The sequence below is a fragment of the Poromitra crassiceps genome (assembly GCF_964638095.1).
Source record: "Poromitra crassiceps genome assembly, chromosome: 7".
NCBI lineage: Eukaryota > Metazoa > Chordata > Actinopteri > Beryciformes > Melamphaidae > Poromitra > Poromitra crassiceps.
Window position 1 is genome coordinate 45,295,243 of NC_139628.1, and position 18,446 is coordinate 45,313,688.

Genomic DNA, 18,446 nt, shown 5'->3' on the forward strand with positions numbered 1-18,446 from the left:
CTCTCTCTGTTCTCTGCTGTCATTTTGATCTGTTGCTTATGATTCTGTCAATGTTTTGCACGGCATCTATTGCATGCTCAGCCTTTCCCCTGAGGGGGGTGTCTCTATTTGCCTGCGGCCCCCTCAAGGTTTCTTCCAAGATTTTCCTACTCAAGTTTTTTTCTTGGGAGCTTGTCCTTGTGCGCATTTAGGGTCTAAGGCTCTGGGGGGTGGCGGGTAGGTTAGCCTGTAGAATAGCTAGATCATTTGTCTCGCTAAAATCTGCTCTTGCCTACCTTGTGTGTGTGTTTTTGCTATGCTTGTCTTATATAAGTTTGTTCAATTTTGTTAAGTTAGATCTAGCTCGACACATTCTCTGTAAAGTCCTTTGAGTTAGGAGGAGGAGAGGAGGAGTTAGGAGGAGAGGATCATTTAGGAGGAGTTAGGAGGAGGAGAGGAGGAGTTAGGAGGAGAGGATGAGTTAGGAGGAGAGGAGGAGTTAGGAGGAGGAGAGGACGAGTTAGGAGGAGAGCAGGCGTTAGGAGGAGGAGAGGAGGAGTTTGGAGGAGAGGAGGCGTTAGGAGGAGGAGAGGAGGAGTTTGGAGGAGAGGAGGCGTTAGAAGGAGGAGAGGAGGAGTTAGGAGGGGGAGAGGAGGAGTTAGGAGGAGAAGAGGCGTTAGGAGGAAGAGAGGAGGAGTTAGGAGGAGGAGAGGAGTTAGGAGGAGGAGAGGAGGAGTTAGGAGGAGAGGAGGAGTTAGGAGGAGAGGAGGAGTTAGGAGGAGAGAAGGCGTTAGGAGGAGAGGAGGAGTTAGGAGGAGAGGATGACTTAGGAGGAGAGGAGGCGTTAGGAGGAGAGGAGGAGTTAGGAGGAGAGGAGGAGTTAGGAGGAGAAGAGGCGTTAGGAGGAAGAGAGGAGGAGTTAGGAGGAGAGGAGGAGTTAGGAGGAGAAGAGGCGTTAGGAGGAAGAGAGGAGGAGTTAGGGGGAGGAGAGGAGGATTTAGGAGGAGGAGAGGAGTTAGGAGGAGTAGAGGAGGAGTTAGGAGGAGGAGAGGAGTTAGGAGGAGGAGAGGAGGAGTTAGGAGGAGAGGACGCGTTAGGAGGAGGAGAGGAGGAGTTAGGAGGAGGAGAGGATGGAAGGAGAGGAGAGGAGAGGAGAGTTGGCAGGATTTGACGGAAGATAAATATAACATGGAGAGAGATTTGTTTCAAAGAATCAAAAAAAAATCACAGCAAACTTTTGGACCAGATGGACTTATTTAACTGGGAAGACGAGGCACTGCAACTCCCCCCACAAGTGTTAGATTAATCTTTCCAGTTATATGGCCTGAATTCATATTGCGAAGAAGCTACTGTGTAGGAGTAATGGACTTCTGTCATCACAGATAAGGCGCTTTAGCAGCTACATAGAGGGGTTGTGGATCGCTGAATAGAATTCAACATGACTTGTCCTGCAACCTGCGTTGAGTTTGTCTGCCCATGTGTTTCGGTACGGGTGTCGTGCCAAAAAGTGATTTAAAGCTGTATCGCCCAGTCTATAGCTCCTTTTATCTAGATCAAACAGTCATAACGGGCAAAAACACATAACTTTATATGCGTGGTAATAGCAAAGGTAGGCCTATGTCTTTAACGTCTCTTGTAACTGAATAATCACAATTGTGGCCAAAGAAGTATATATAGCATAATCAGGCATGATTACGTGATTATAGGGACTACTATAGTATTGTTTCCGATGGTTATACTGTATGTGATGCATTATGTTACCTGCTCTGCGCCCTAGATTATAACCAACCGTCTTTTTAACAAGTTTAAATAGCTGCAATCTGACGGCTAACCACTTTTTAGGCGGACAATCTCTTTTTGGCACAACACCAGACGTCAGAACTGAAGTGGCGGTGGAAGGTGGAAGCTCTTGGAAGCTCTCGGGGCGGCTTGACGACGCACCTTGTTGGTGTCGGCGCTGACGTGCGCCTGCGTGTCTTTGAGACGGGAGATGGAGCTGTTGCTGAGGCCGCCCACCACCGCCATCAGCGTGTTGAAGTTCTGCAGCTGCAGCAGCTTCTGTAGACAGAGAGAGAGGGAGGGAGGGGAGAGAGACACTAGAGACTATTATAAAGATTGAGGGTGATAGACGTGGTGAGGAGACGAGGCAGTGTGTGTGTGTGTGTGTGTGTGTCTGTGTGTGTGTGTGTGTGTGTGTGTGGGGGGGGGGGGGGCATGTGCGTGGGTGGGTGTGTGGGTGTGTAAGCCGGTGCCAAAAAGGTTTAAAGGGAGAGCGAGATAAGAGAGAGAGTCATTGCACCCTCGGTGAACCTGAAAGAGAGCTACACTTCCTCACCAAATGTGAACAGTGTAAACATGCCGGAGAAGCACATTTTAAGAAATGGCGGGGCACTGTGGCGCAGCGGTAGCGCTCTCGCCTCACAGCAAGAAGGTCCGGGGTTTGATTCCCGCCTGGGACGCTGTTGACACTGCAGGGCTATGTCTCCCCATGCTTTCAGTGTCTGGTGCCCAGGTGGGTTATCTCGTGAGAAAGGGACTTTCTGTTAGAGAGCTGCGCGGGCCTGAAATCTCGGCCCGAGCCCTCCCCGGCCCGTGACATGCAGGCCCGTGCCCGACCCGGCCCGGATGAGTCATGAAATTAATTGGCCCGAGCCCGTTGCGAGGCCCGACATCAATATCACGATATGACGACACATCTCTCTCTCCCTCTCTGTGCATGCTGCCGCGCCGCTGAACTCGTTAGTCCAAAACGTTGCTAGACTGTGTTGCCTATAAAGACAAACACTGCAGCTTTCTCTCTGTCTCTCTCTCCCCCTCTCACACATGCTACCGTGGCCTATCAAAATCCACACGTCTCGAGAAAGAGAACGTTAGATCGTTTAATTGCCAACAGCAACAATGCCCACAAACTGAAACATTATGTCACTCAAGCATATCGAAATTAAAACAGCAGACTTACCGTTTATAGCTGCATTGAATAACGTCACATTAGTGTCCTCACAATGTATGGTAGATGGGTTCATTTTGAACAGGTTGAAATGAGCTTTCCCTACTGCAGTGGGGACTGTTTAACTCTCCCCTCGCAAACTTTGTTTTATGTCCATCGATCTTATTTCTCTCTCACGACACGGACACGGACACACGCGGCTTGTTTTGTTGTTGTTTTTTACGCTGACGGAGTGGCAGACTAACGTCACGGTGAGGGTGTGTGTGTGTCTGTGTGTGTGTGGCTGTGGCTAGGCGAGTGTCTGTGCAGTGTGCGCTCCTCCTCTTTGTGTGACTGCTCTGCTGTGTAAAATCAAGCGAGTAATACAACGTTATTTTATTTAATTATTGAAAAACGGCCCGACCCCGGCCCGGCCCGGACCTATTAATAAAAAAAAAAGAAAAAACGAGCCCGGCCTTGGCCCGTATTGGCAGGCCCGAGGGGCCCGCGAGGGTACCCTCGGGTTTGCAGCTCTCTACTTTCTGTGTGAGTTTGCATGTTCTCGCACGGCCATGCTCCCCTGGGGTTTCCTCCATATATAACCCCCCGCATTAAAGACTAATAAAGACAGGGTTTGTTTATCTGATTGTATTGCATTGTATTAACCTATTAAATGAAAAACTACCAGCAGAGGAGGAGAGACCTACTGTGTGAACTGGGTGTTGTGGAGGATGAATAACATTTTTCGTTTCATTGTACACTATACGAGGAACCAAGACTGCCTTTACTTCAGTTAATGCAAAATAAGAGACCTAAATTATGGTCAGGAGATGACGTTGAGTTGGAATGGCTATTCAGAGAGGAAGTCTTTAGTTTGGTCAGTTTTATTGGGAGAGCTTGGAAACTGAGAATGGAGAAGTTCTTTATCTGAATATATTATGATTGATATGATATGAGTGTTGTTTTGTATGGATGAACTTTTTGTAACCTGCTTGTTTGTTTTGTTGAACTTTGAATGATCTGTGTCTTGTAAAGCCATACTGAGGACACAGCGAGTGATAGTCACCTGACACACGTTGTTGCTGTTATCTGACAACAGATCATTTATTTTGTCTTGTAGTATGTTTCTTTGCTATAGGAAGTTTTCTATACTATAGTACTATAATGGCCACAGCGGTCATTTTGACTGTTTTGAAATGTATATGTGCAATAAAAAAATACAATGCTGGTACCTGACTTTTCCTAAAAGTGTATGTATTTTAATTTAAAGTGTTTTATATAAATTACACAAAAGGAAAAGAAAGAATGATCATATTTACCTATTTCGGCCATAGGCGGTCATATTTCCACCGGGTTCTAGGAATATTTTTAGCCACATCTTTTCACATTATGGTGTTATTTAGGTTTTTTCTTAAGATATCCTATCAAAATAAATACATTAATCTAGAGAGAGAGAGAGAGAGAAAGAGAGAGAGAGAGAGAGAGAGAGAGAGAGAGAGAAAGAGAGAGAGAGAGAGAGAGAGAGAGATACAGGGCGTGAAGATGGAGGATGGAAAATCTAAGTTTTAGAAGGCAAAGCAGAGACAGCAGGCCGAGGATAGGAAGAAAAAGCAGATGTGTGTCAAACTGATATAGGCACTAATTGACCTCATCCGTTACACGTGATTGTGCTGAGCCAACCAGGATATTATTACGCCCGTGAGTAAATACCGCCCAAAGCTCCACCGCGTGAGTCAAAGCTACGCTAACACCTTGTGAATGGCGCGGCGCGGCGGGCAGCTCCGCGCTGCCCTTCAGCCTGCGGGGTATCGTGCAGGAAATCAATGGGGCTGCAGCTGTGTGGGAGGGCTGCCAGAGGGCGGCCATTTGTTTCAGCTCAAACACCCTGTGGAATCAATTGGCAAAGGCCTGCGTTGTGCAGAGCGGGTTCAGCTAAACGGCACGTGCACGTGCAACACGTGCACGTGACGGGGATCCCGGCCTGGGAGAGGTTTCCTCAGCTCTTTCCACTGGAACGATGTATATGTACGACACCAGTATTCCCAACAGGCTGTGGGAAATATGATGTGTGTCGAGAGGCTGTCTTCTGTGCTCGCTGTGAATACATTTTGCAATTGGCTTGGAACATCGTTTGAGCCCCCTGTATCTGCCTCCCCACTGCAGTGTCTTGCCCTCAGGTACATTTTGAATGAGCAAAAGATCAAGGCAATTTGAATTGGCAAAATATCAGCGAGGGATTTTACATCGGGGATGGATTCGGTCCAGCGCCGACGACTCTTGATGCATTCGCCCAAATGCCCCCAGCCTGGATCGCAGGGGGAAACACGGGTTATCGTTATGAAAACACCCCCCTCTGTACGACTGATCCTAAAAAGGAGCTTACATCCCGGGCATTACAACGTTACCAGTTCTGACATTTTACAGTGCAACTGTGGAAATGTCAGCACAAATACCACACGGCGCCACGCGGACACAAGCACTGTACAGCTTTGATTGGGTTCCTCGAGCATCTCTCTTTCTGTTTGTTCCAACTTTGCCCTCTCGTCCGCGTATCTATCGAAATAATCTGAGAGAAGCGAGGAAAGATTGATGATCAAAGATGTAGGGATGCTATATTAAGGATGGTGATATTTGCTGAAGGAACACGGGGATCAGCATCTATCTATATACCGCGAGCCTGTTACAGCTCCACGAAGCGCCGGGAATAGTCCGAATGTTCGGTTTCGAGGAGGGTGTGATGCCATTGAGTTCCCTCGGTAAAGAGCCCCGCCGATGTGTTCGGAGGCGCTGGTGCCTTCTGACAGACGGGGGTGGCCGAAACCCTGCCGAGACCCCCGGTAAATAAATGATGAGGGTTTTAGCTCGGGGGATGAAGAGAGGCGTAAAAGAGAGCGACACATCGAGAGAAACGGAGCAGACTGAGACATCCCGTCGCACACCAAATCCCAAAATAGAACGGCAACGAGGGGGAGTAACAAGGAGGAATACACGGAGCACTGCAGGCGATAATAAGGGTGACTAGTAAGGAGAGACTGTTTAAAATTCTCTCCGCTCGACTGAGCCTCCCTAAGAAGCACAGTAAACCGAATTGTCCCAGGCAGAGAGCACGAGCCCGGCCCATCTGGCAGACCGAAGCAAACGATAACATCAAACTGATATATTATCAATTCCAATAAGACCCAGGGTGGCATTTAAAGGGGTGTTTGTGCAGTGAAGGGATGACAGTCTGCAGGCATCTGGTCAGTGAACCATATAAGGCCAGCGGCCAGCGAGGCACGAGCCGCCCGGAGGCTTGATGATGACAGATTGAAGATAAGATTAACATTATAAGCATCTTGACCCGCAGGTGACCGCAGATGATGTGATGAGCAACAACGTCAGCGTTTCATCTTTAAAGGAACACGCCAACATGCAATCAAACACGAAATAATCATGTAAAACGAGACATTGTAATATTATGAAGCAAATACGTGGCCGGAACTACTTTCCTGACAAAACCGGAAGTTGCAGCTATGTATTTTGCTTTCGAAAATTGCAATGTGTCGTAATTTCATATGATCTCATAGGCTGTGTTCACACCGAGATATTTATTTTTCGCTCTGTCGCTTGATTCAACCCTTTGGAATCGCTCTGTCGCTCTGTTTAAATCGCTCATCAACAGGCACACGAATTGACGGACATGTGGGGGCTATAACGTTACGCAATGTCATGATATTTGTCCACTACGAGCCACCGTCATTGTTTACAAGCTAAAGCCTATCAGCGTGCTCCTAATGCGAGCTCCATACTGGTAGGACAGACTTTACTTCATGTCAGCTGTCAGCCTGTCAATGTGGTTTGTTGCAACACAATAAACCAGCGGTTTGTTCCAAGCCAGTGTGATCCTTGACTCACTCTCACACGGCAGCCAATCAGGGTTGAACAGCGAGCGACTGATGCCAGCGTAATTTCGCTGGAGTTGGGATATTTCATCTTGAGCGACGAGCGTATTTTCTCCCTATCGCTCTGTCTCTGTCGCTCGGACGCCCAGCGATTTTTCTCCCGGGCGAATATACGCTCAATCGCTCGTTTGCATTGACTTTGTATGTTGTAAACTCGATGCCAGCGAAAAACTTTAATAGGTCGGTGTGAACGCAGCTATAGCGTGGTAAATGCACGAGTCACAACATGTACATGAGTGCGTTTGGGCGCTGTTGGAATGTGTATTTGGCACATGGCTACTACAGGAATATGGCAAATAGGCGAATCTCCCAAAATGTTGGCGGCGTGTTCCTTGAATCGATCGTGGTGGAAGAGGGATCACTCTCTGTCAGGCCCTTATTACACTTTTTTTCATTTTTGCTTTTCATGGGAGTTTTTCCTTATTTGTCATTGACATTATACCAATACCTCTGAAGCCCTTTCAAATGTGCCTATTCACAATGGCACCGACATGAGCCACTTTAATCAAATGGGAAATGGCTGCTGCCCACCCACGTCTGTGTGTGTGCGTGTGCGTGTGTGTGTGTGTGTGTGTGCGTGTGTGTGTGTGTGTGTGTGTGTGTGTGTGTGTGTGCGTGCGTGCGTGTGTGTGTGTGTGTGTGCGTGTACAGGTGCCACCGAACGCGCTGCTTTGACATTTCTGCCGTCTCACCACATCTCTGGGCTTAATCACTGGATCAGTATTTTACGACTTGCTCTCCTCTCTTCTCTCTGCCTCCAGGCGATCTCCTATCAATCTCCTGGTCCCTGTCACGCACAGCCACTCTCCCCCTCCTCCACCCCCCACCCACCCTGTCACGCACAGCCACTCTCCCCCTCCTCCACCCCCCACCCACCATGTCTCAAATCCGTGGCTGTGAAGTTTAATGGGTCTCAAATTGCCCCGGCAGACGTGCAACAGAGTCAGTTATAATACAGAAGTAAGATGTAGTATTATAACTACACAAAAGCGATAGTTATAACCTAGCTGACATGTTGACATGTATAACCTATGCCTCCAGAGTCAATGACTGTTTGAGACTTAGTTTCTGTACCCATACGTTCACGTCCGTGGGTTACACACTACAGTACGGTTTGTTTCCCTTTTGTTATTGTGCTGCTTGGTAGAGGTAAGAGGCATTGTGGTCATAGAAATGTCTGTGTTTTAGCTTTGATTAAACTAGGTAGTTTACCAGTTAGCTTAAACTTATTGTGTAGTATGCTAACATATATCTGTGTCGTTTAATTTGTGTAGGAACTGAAGTTGGGGCGACAATTGAGTAGTGTAGAGGTAAAAGCACTCGCCTATGACCCGCGGAAACCCGGGTTAAATTCCTGGGAGCAGCACCTCCGGCCAGACAATTGTCCAAGTCCCTCTGATCCGAGTCCCAAGCGAGTCTCAAGTCAATTGGTCCAGAGTCTCAAGCAAGTCCCAAGTCTTTCCTTTTGTCGGCAAGTCAAGTCAAGTCAAGTCACAATGTTATTTCAAGTCAAGTCTCGAGTCGAGTCACAGGTTATGTCAAGTCGAGTCACAGGTTAGAAAAAATGACAAGGCAGAGATTATTTAGGCTGCAGACGTGCGCGTTCACGTTAATACGTGCTTGTTGCCAAGCAACACATTTTTCTCAGACGAGCTCGAGACAGCTGACAGACAGCTCCAACTCAGCTCAAACTTATAGAGTTGTATTCAAAGCATATAAACGTTCTCACAGCTCAATTTAACAGCGCCAACACAAGCAGTTTGATCACAAGTGCAATCAGTACTGAATGCGATGGCAGACTGCGCACTGCGGGCAGTTGACGAAGTCAGGAAGAAATTGAAAGATCTTCCGACGCATCAGCTTTGGGCGCAGGACCTAACGTCTATTTTACAGCACATATCGATCGATATTTTTGGAGAAGATTCCGGCCGCATCACGCGCAGATCAAGATGAGACAGCTGTCAGTGAGTAGCTAGGCATTTGGGTGTAACTTTTACGCCTGCTCCATACACAGACGCAGCGCATACAGGGTGCACTAGTCATAAAATTAAGTTAGTCGTAACTTTGAGTTCTACATCGGACGTAGCGTGTAAACCTAGGCGTACGCCCAGCTGGTGCACTCGGCTGATCTTGTCACAAGTCCGAGTCGAGTTTCGAGTCATTTTCTTCCAAGTCCGAGTCGAGTTTCAAGTATTTACCTTCCAAGTCCGAGTCGAGTCGGAAGTCGTCAAATTTGCGACTCGAGTCGACTCGAGTCCGAGTCCCTATGACTCGAGTCCAATTGTCTGCCTCCGGCGTGGTCAGACATTCCTACAGACACAATTGTCTGTGGGTGGGAAGCCGGTGGGGTATGAGTCCTGGTCGCTGCACTAGTGCCTCCTCTGGTCGGTCGGGGCGCCTGTTTTGGGGGGAGGGGAACTGGGCGGAATATCGTGATCCTCCCACACGTTACGTCCTGCCGGTGAAACTCCTCACTGTCAGGTGAAAAGAAGCGGCTGGTGCATTGCATTGGAGGAAGCATGTGCTAGTCTACAACTCTCCCCAGATCGACAGAGGGGGCGGAGCAACGACCAGGAAAAGCAGGGGGGACAATTGGGGAGAAAATTGGTGAAAAATCAGGGGGGGGAGTTTGATCACGACTGACCGGAGGATACTGTATTTGTTTGATTCTTCTGTCAGTTAGAAACACAGCGGGTACAGACGGGCGGACCTACCTGTGCCACGCGGATGAAGTGTGCGATGACGGCGGCCCTCTGCGGGGCGGTGGGCTTGCTGAGCACCATGAGCTGGATCCACTGGGACACGCTGTTGAAGAGGGTGATGAAGCGCTCCAGGATGGGGTTGTCCACCGTGCAGCCGTGCATCACGAAGCTGTGGTAGTCCTGAAACTGAAAGGCACTGTCAGCATGCCAGAGAAAACCCCAACTTTTGATTTCATTCATCACAGTTTAGGGCTGGGCAATATTGTATCTTAGATTTTGGATATCGTAATATATCATAGAAAGCTTTTTTTGCGCTGCCAGCTGCATTCTGCAATTCATTCTCTATGGTGAGGACGCTCTAGGAGCGTTGCTCTTCAGGTGGCATTTCAGTCTCGTTTTAATAATAGTGCTTGTATATTTAGCCCACTAGGAAGAAAACACCAAGATATATCTTGTGTATTGTATTGCCATTCAGCCTAAAAAATACAGAGATATGATTTTCATTTTTTGCATATCGCTCTGCCCTAATGGTAGTTGTGAGTGATGAGTAAGAGACACTGACAGTGCTCAGACGAAAACAACAGACACATAGACAGCCACTTGACGAACCAACCATCCGCTCAATTTGTCATCAAGTCAACAATCTGCATAACGAGCCAGTCAGTTGGCTGATTCGCTGACTGATTCATCTCCTTCTTTTCTTTTATTTCACTTGTTCTTCTTAAGATAGACATCTGCCAGTGTTTCCAAAAATACTGCTCGAAAATCTAATGCTGCCCGACAACAAACAGCCAGCAAAGTAGATTTTTAACCAATATTGCATCTAAATTTAGCCTCCAGGAAGTAAAACAACAACAACAACAACAACAAAAACAACAACAAAGAAAGTGAATGACTGAGAACTGAAAAGCTTCGAGACAACATAGCCATGGCAGCCTGACTGACCAGGATCTTGCAGAAGGATTTGTACTCCAGGTAGGTGAGGTGCTCGGCCAGCTCGCAGGAGTCCAGGTGGTCGAACAGCAGAGACATTTTCCTCTTCTTGGACACAGACGGCACCCGCTGGGTCACCTGCCGCTTCCATTTGTAAGACGGCCTGCAAGGGACAAAAATCAGAGGGGGGGGAAAGCACACAGGGTTTTGACTTTTCTGGGGACTTTTGGGACAATGCCATGACAGATTAGAAGGCTCAATTTAGCCACTTTTCAGGTTAGGGATGCTAGGATTGGATATCAAACGACAAGAATTATGTTAAAATAGCTGCTATTGGAGAATTTCGGCAATAGCATGACAGGTAAGAAAATAATGCAAAAAGTCTAAAAGGATGACATTTCACTCTATAGATAATCTATAGGCAATGATTATTCCTCAATGATTTTGGTGCAATAACCCTAACTGTACCAGACCTAATTGTCTATTAAACGTTATAATCTTTAATACAAGTAACGACTCAGATTAGTCCTACATGGAATCGTGATGAACAGTGGGCAAGTTGTCCCTGTTTCTGATTTTCAATATAAACAACTACGCTTTTTAAGTTCTCAAGAATTTCTCATAGAGTTGATTTCTACAAGTGCATCGCCGCATTCACAGATGTTTCGTTGCACTGAGTCACGAGTCCCACTACTCCACAAAGGCTTGGCCTCATGTTCCACCAGGGGAGGCCAGGCTCGCCCAGAAATGGCCTTTATGGGAATAGGAAAGGTCAATGACCCTGCATAGTACAACCGAGCAAGCGATGTCTGAGAACAGCCAATAAAAGAGCACACTGATACTGTATTCATGCACACATACGCACGCACACAGCACGATTCATTCACACACTATTCATTCGCACACTGTCGGTGTCAAAACACACACAAACACACACACACACACACGCACACACAGAACGAGAGAGAGCGTCCCATTATGTATATGCCCATAAAAGGCCGTTCACTCACACACTGTCAATGTCGATGAGCTGACTCTGCCTCTCGTTGCCCCCGGTGGTCAAGAGGTCTTTGAGGTCTTTGATCTGATCGGCCAGCTCCGGGTTCAGATTGAACTCGGCCGGGAACTGTGAGATCCAGTACCTAGAACAGAGACAGAGAGCAACACGGGAAGCAGGGGGGGAAAACAACAACAGAGAAATGGGATGAAAAACAGAGAAAAAAGAGACGAAAATAGAGAGGGGAGGAAGGAAGAAAGACAATGAGAAACACAAAAAGATCAAAGGAGAGGGAGGAAAGCGGAAGGGAAGAGAAGAAGATGCATTTGCATGCTGCATTTAAATATGCACGAGTTAGCCATTTATTTGATTGTGTAAACAGGGTTCCCACACCTTCTTAACCCATTGATACCTGATGCAGCATTTGTGTGTGTACTGTGTAACCTATCCCTTTAAGACCGCGAACCGCGTTAGGTTCGCAGTCTTAAAGGGATACGCACACTGAGCCTATGTCTATTTTCAAAAACTTCTGAGGCCTTGATTTCCCTCTCAAATTCACAAACTTTCGAGGATTTCAACTTGGCATCTCAGGGCTTGTGGAGACTTGGATTATGTATGAAAGGTGTGCAGGATGGAAGCATTTTCTGTGTTTTTCTCTGCAACCCCCCCCCCCCCCCCCCTCCCGTTTCTTTTTGTTGTGTCAATGGAAGTAGGCTAGGCAGTACCATTTAGCTAACTTCTAGCAGGAGGTGCAGGTACTACACACACAGTGAAGAGGAGGGCATCTATATTTTCGTCTTGCTATCAGGAAGTTGGCATATAGAGATGTAATGAAGGGGGCTCCCAAAATATGTTGGCATATTCCTTTCCTTTCAATCCTTTCGTAGGAAATGCGAAATCACTCTTAAAGAGATGTAATGAAGGGGGATACATGGGCGACACATCTTGCACGGCAGTTTCTTACTTGATGAGGTGACAGATTCTTGTTCGCAGCTCAGCGGTGCAACTCTCCTCTTGAAATCTGGTGCAAAAGTCAAGGGGCAACCTTCCCGTCTGTAACACTGCAAACTTGTCCGTCCACATTCGGATTACAAAGAGATTTAACAAGGCACACGGACTGTGAAAACGGGACTAAACCCTTCTGGGTCAAATCCACGGATTCACTTTCCTTCCTAAAGCCACATTGACACAGACAACAATTAAAAAGAGAGAGAGACTTGAATGTGTGAATATCTTCTCAACTGTACTGTATTCATCTTATTACTAACATTAAGTACTATATATATCAACTTCAATTGATAATCTTGCACAAAATATATTTATTTTTCTCTCAAATTCACAAATTTTCTTTCATTCTGTGTCTCTATCATCAGACAGTCTGTGAAGCCTTTTAGGTGGGACAAAAAAAAACACAACACAGGAGGCATCTCTGTGGAAGCGGAAGGTAAAGGCTAATAACTGATAGTCACAGTGAAGGATACTTGAGCACTAGCTTCTTAGCCATGTCGGTGGAAGGGATGTACCAAGGGTGCATCATGAGGAACATTCGGACGAGGGAGGCATCCTTCAAAGTGCCCTTCTCATCTGTAAGAGCACAATATGATGTTAGCCATTATCACGTAGGTACGCCAGCCATTATCACGTAGGTACGCCATGTCCTCACAATCAGCTATCAAGTAGTATCTGAGTCTATTTTTGTGGTCAGTGTGTGAGAAATTCCACTTGTTGCCGGATCGATATTCTCCGACTGTGTTTGCCTCTGTAGAACACTACAATACAGACAGTCATAGAATTCTGGACAAAATCATATACTGTATCAAAAACAATACAAATATTCTCCCAAGAGAAAAAACCTCATCAAATGGGGGTCTGCCAGACCTGGTCCGGGGCCCTGTGTGGGCTAGATTAGGGGGCATTATTATGAAACAGGTTGAGAAGAACCACTGCTCTACTGTAGAAGACACCTTTGGAAATTCTAATTCACAAACCCCTATATATGATTCAACAGAAGAAGAAAAAGAATGGCTGAAATGACCGACCGAAGGCTTGGACGCACGCTTCCACCAGCTCGTCCACCGTGGACGATTGGTCTGCTGCGGTGGACTCCATCGTTTCTTCTCTCTCTCCGTCTTCTCTCTCTCTCTCTGTCTCTCTCTCTCTCTGGGTTGGTGTCCGTTGTCTCTCTGCCGACCTCAGATCCACGCGTGTGCTAAACAAAGACGAGAAAGATGAAACGTAACGAAGGCTTTACAAAAAAATATCGGCATCGGCCCGAAACAAACATTTCTGCCGATAAGATAAAATGATGCTTTAGTTATTGTCAGGATTGTCTCACGGAGAACATCATCCAAAGCCTGTTTAAGTAGGATGAATCTTACAGTTTTGAAAGAAAATATTATATAAATAAAAAATATGGTATGTTTTACATAACCTAAGTTGACGTAGTTTTCTTATTTTGCCCAGTGAAAGCATTGTATTTAGTCTGTCGGAGATCAGCAACAAAATCCAATATTGTGCATCCCTTGCTGATACAGTACGGGCCTTTTTAATAAAAATTGGATCATTTGTGGAGCCCAGCTGATATGACGGAGGTGGGGAGATATCTAGTTCTAACGTAAGTTCAGTCAGGAAGACTATAATCTGCACTTTACACTTCCTCAGTTCACTTCTTATTTTCTCCACCCCTTCAAATCTGCTCGCATGCTCAAAATAGCCTGTCAACTTCCGGGCTTCAATTGAATAATCAGCTGTTTGCCGCCTGGTCTCTATTATCCAATAGCATAGCATCACATCACCTCTCACCCCACACACCTCCATTGTAAGCCTATCGCATTGCTTTTCACCCCTCATCGTAAGCCTATCACATGGCTGTTATCACATGTCCTATTAAATATGCTTGTTTCTATCCATTCAGCCTCCCAACCTTGCCGCTGACAGTCTCTCACCCTCCACCTCCCCTTCTCCACCCAGTCTTCACAGACCCATAAGATTCTTCAGTCTGAAGAGTCTCATCAGTTTCAGAAGGAGAGGCATCACCATCACCACCACCAGTATCTAGACTCTACAGGGGGATATATCTGGCTGCTGCTCATGGCTGATGCAGCTCTATCTCAATATCTCCCTGTGGTGTCTAAGCGCCAAAGACTATTAACAATACCTCATTCTCATCATATTTTCTGTAAATCATCATTCCTTCACTATTGTAATAAATATTATTTTATTCATTCTCTGGTATCTAGTCTCTCCTGATTCAAATGATGTTCCTCGTCAGTTTCAGTTTGTGAAACCTGCCTCACCACCTGCCTTCAACTTTCAACACTCTGCCACCAGTTTTGTATCATTACAAAATCATGTACCGTAAATGGTTTTGCAGGCATTCATCAAGTTTGACAGTTATTGAGAGTTGATTTGAGTTCAGTTGTGGACCAGTAATATGTCATTCGTGCATGAATGAATGAATCAATTCTCAATAAGTGTCAAACTAAATGAATTGCTGTCAAACTGTTTAGTTTTTGGATATACTACTGATTTTGTAATTATACAAAGCTGGTTGGAAATGGGCGGAGTTTTCCTTCAAGACCCACCTCAAGAATTTACTTCTAGCTTTTCAAGAATTTCAGTCTAGCTAAAGGCAGTTTCTGAGGCTTTTCCACTCAAAATAATTTAGGTCCATATGTAATTTCTCTCTCTCTCTCGCTCTCCAAATTCAGTTTTATTTTATTTTTTCTAAATTCAGTTGTTTTCAGTTTTAATTTTGATTTAGGGGTTAGGATCGGTTAATTTCAACAGGAAACCTCAATTTATTATCTCTCCTCGACACACCAATGAAGTCTGTAGCGTATTAGCACAAGGGCTATATGAGGCATATAAGCAGATATTTGTACTGTGCAAGTTAGTTATAGCATGCTGTTTTACGCAGGCATTATAGAAGAAAAATGTATTTCACAAATTCTCTAGTGGTTTTTCTTAGTAAGTAAGTACTGCACAACAGGGAACCATGGCAACCACAACCACCGTACCAACACAGTCATATAAATAATAAATACACACACGCGCAGGTGCGGGCACACACACACACATGCACACGCACACGCGCACGCGCACACACACACACACACACACAGACACACACACACACACACACACACACACACACACACACACTTCCTCTTTGAGAAGTACAGTATGAAAGCATTCCTGATGGGGTTTATCGTGCATGCAGTGATGGAATGCATCGCTTCTCTTTTCACTGTAGATGATTTATGATTTCATCTGCTGGCTGAACCGGAGATCAAATAGACTCCTGGAAATCTCTGTTCATTGTGGACGTTACACTTGACTGAGAGTGTCCGCACAGTTAGGCCACGAGATCCACAATATAGCTAACACACCCTGCTACTGCATTTGCTAATGGATTTTAAATGCGGTTGTTCCAGGCAGAGGCAGAGTGTGTGTGAGAAGGGTGTGTGTGTGATGGGTATCTCTGTGTATCTACTGTGTTTGCCTTGGCGGCTTGTTGCGCATGCAGTGATGAGGCTTCCCCCTTTCAGCACGCTGAACTGCCAACTCCATCACAGATACACCACACTCGCCCTCACCACCACATACGGTATGGGTTGTAGCTGCTGCGCTAGTGGACCAATCACAGGTCGCATTAAATTGAAGAATGCTTGTGGCGATTGGCTGCGAGCAAAACCATAGAAGTAGTCTCTTTTTTTTTCTAGATCCGTGTACACAAAGGATGGAATGCAGGTACCGGTTGACCGGAGGAGTTTCAATACTACTTGATACTGGGTTATTTCAGTCCGACACCCAGCCCTCCCCACTTGCACCAAAAAAGGGATTGGCAGTGTGATTGCATGGGAATAGATGGAGAAACTGCAGCAGGGTGTGGGCATGTGTGTGTGCGTGCATGTGTGTGTGTGTGTGTGTGTGTGTGTGTGTGTGTGTGTGTGTGTGTGTGTGCATGTGTATATGGGTGTGTGTGCGTGCATGTGTGTGTGTGTGTGTGTGTGTGTGGATGTGTATGAGTGTGTGTGCACAAATGTGTGTGTGTGTGTGTGTGTGTGTGTGTGTGTGTGTGTGTGTGTGTGTGTGTGTGTGTGAGTGTGTGTGTGCGCGCGCGTGTGTGCGTGTGAGTACACATTCTGCTACAATGAAGCCTCCATGTGCTGTCTGTGCTGCAGCGCGGTGGGCGGACACACTCAATTACAGGCTTCACGAGCTCTCTCAGCCACACACATTACTACACATTTCTGCAGAGGGAGGGAGGGAGCGAGGGAGGGAGCGAGGGAGGGAGGGAGGGAGCGAGGTTGGGAGGGAGGGAAAAAGAAGAAGCAGAGACAGAGCGATAGAGGGACCTCTAAGCCCCTCCCCTCCCCGAAGCATCAATGAGTCATAACACACAGTTAAAAGAGTCCGTCCGGATGGCTGGGAGAGAGTGTGAAAGCATGAGAGAGTGAAGTGCAACATCTGTGCCTTTATGAATGGCGTGATCGGGTCAGACTACTCAGAGACAACATGGAGAGTGAACAATAATAGCATTTGGATTTGGAGAGCTTGAGAGAGGGTGATGGTCAAGTGTGTGATTATGACAGCAGAATAAAACGGAGCTAATAATATCATAGTTTCTTTTTTCTGCCGCACGATATGTATCGTCACATTTTCCAGACGGTCCAAAGTGAGCGAACCAACTGTGATTTTTAGGACAGTTTCAAAAATGACAGCAGTGTAGAAGTGAGTCGCTAAACTAATACTGTTTAGATTAAAACTGCATTGTGAAAGATGAAAGAACTGAAAAAGCTGAAAGAGGTAAGATTGAGACACAAGACTGATAAGTGGATGAAGAAATCCACACACAATATCGTGATCTATTACGGATGCACGTCATCGGTATCATCTGCCAGTGGGCCATACCGATAAGGCGTATATAATAATGTGTTCATTCCACTACAGGAGAGACTTGATGTTCTCTGAGATTAGGTGGGAAAAAATGTCCACATGTATCGGTATCGCATCGGCAATTGGCCAAAAGAGTTGGAAAATATCGGCATATCCGATATCGGCAAAAAAACAACAACAACAACAACATGTGCATCTCACTGATATATTGAATATATCGTCACATCCATTAAAGGAAACAGATGGATCATAGCAGAGAAACTACTGGACGACATTCAGGATAATGTGACGCTGCTATAGATTTTATACATGAAGGATCCTGAGAGGGAACGCTGGGGTGGAATCTGTGAAACAACACGCTCAAGGTTCAGCCACCGTTTAACAAAAGCCCACCTCGCTAATGTCCTCACTCGGCTTTCCCAGAAGGGATCTACTGCAACTGCACACAGCTCACTCCTCACTCGGCTTTCCCAGAAGGGATCTACTGCACACAGCTCACTCCTCACTCAGCTTTCCCAGAAGGGATCTACTGCACACAGCTCACTCCTCACTCGGCTTTCCCAGAAGGGATCTACTGCACACAGCTCACTCCTCACTCAGCTTTCCCAGAAGGGATCTACTGCTAAACTCTCACTCACGGAATGGAAGGAAAAGCCACCTTGGAGTCTGATGTGGCCGCCGCCACGCCATCAGTCGTCGTTACTTATGATCATGGGAGGCATTGAATCGAAGCTGAAACGGCTAAAGTATGTTGGTCACAAGAATGCCATGTGTTTCACTTCTGTATTTTTCACTCTTTGGCTGGTCGAGTTCGGAACAGGCTGTTCTCACCCGATTGGAATGAGGATATAAAACCGGACCACTTTCTCCGCCGACGCAAGGACCTGCTGCCTTCCCCTCACCGAACCCCCCCCCCCCCCCCCCCCCCCATGACGAGCCGCGCCTCTTTGAAAGCACGCGTTTGAGCCTCGGAAGGCCACGCGATTGAACCGCTGCCGTGCGGGGCGAGAGAAAAGCGATGGCGTTCTTTTGCAGCCACCACCTGTGCGAAAGGCTCAGACCGCTTT

At 46.5% G+C, this 18,446-nt stretch overlaps 1 protein-coding gene across 4 annotated transcripts in view; it reads right to left on the minus strand.

The window, feature by feature from the left end:
• The window catches only part of LOC310780031 (RAS guanyl-releasing protein 2-like), a 65,369-nt gene that overhangs the window by 32,505 nt on the left and 14,418 nt on the right, over positions 1-18,446 (minus strand). For all 4 annotated transcript variants that reach the window (XR_014552894.1, XR_014552895.1, XM_083640567.1 and 1 more), the window contains exons 2-8: positions 13,518-13,687; positions 12,960-13,062; positions 12,443-12,499; positions 11,492-11,623; positions 10,494-10,644; positions 9,561-9,734; positions 1,921-2,037 (exon numbers count right to left, since the gene is read on the minus strand). Coding sequence is in view for 2 of the 4 variants with exons in the window: in XM_083640567.1 (XP_083496693.1) it covers positions 1,921-2,037; positions 9,561-9,734; positions 10,494-10,644; positions 11,492-11,623; positions 12,443-12,499; positions 12,960-13,062; positions 13,518-13,587 (804 nt within the window). In the remaining 2 variants the exon portion in view is untranslated. The remainder of the gene's footprint in view (positions 1-1,920; positions 2,038-9,560; positions 9,735-10,493; positions 10,645-11,491; positions 11,624-12,442; positions 12,500-12,959; positions 13,063-13,517; positions 13,688-18,446) is intronic.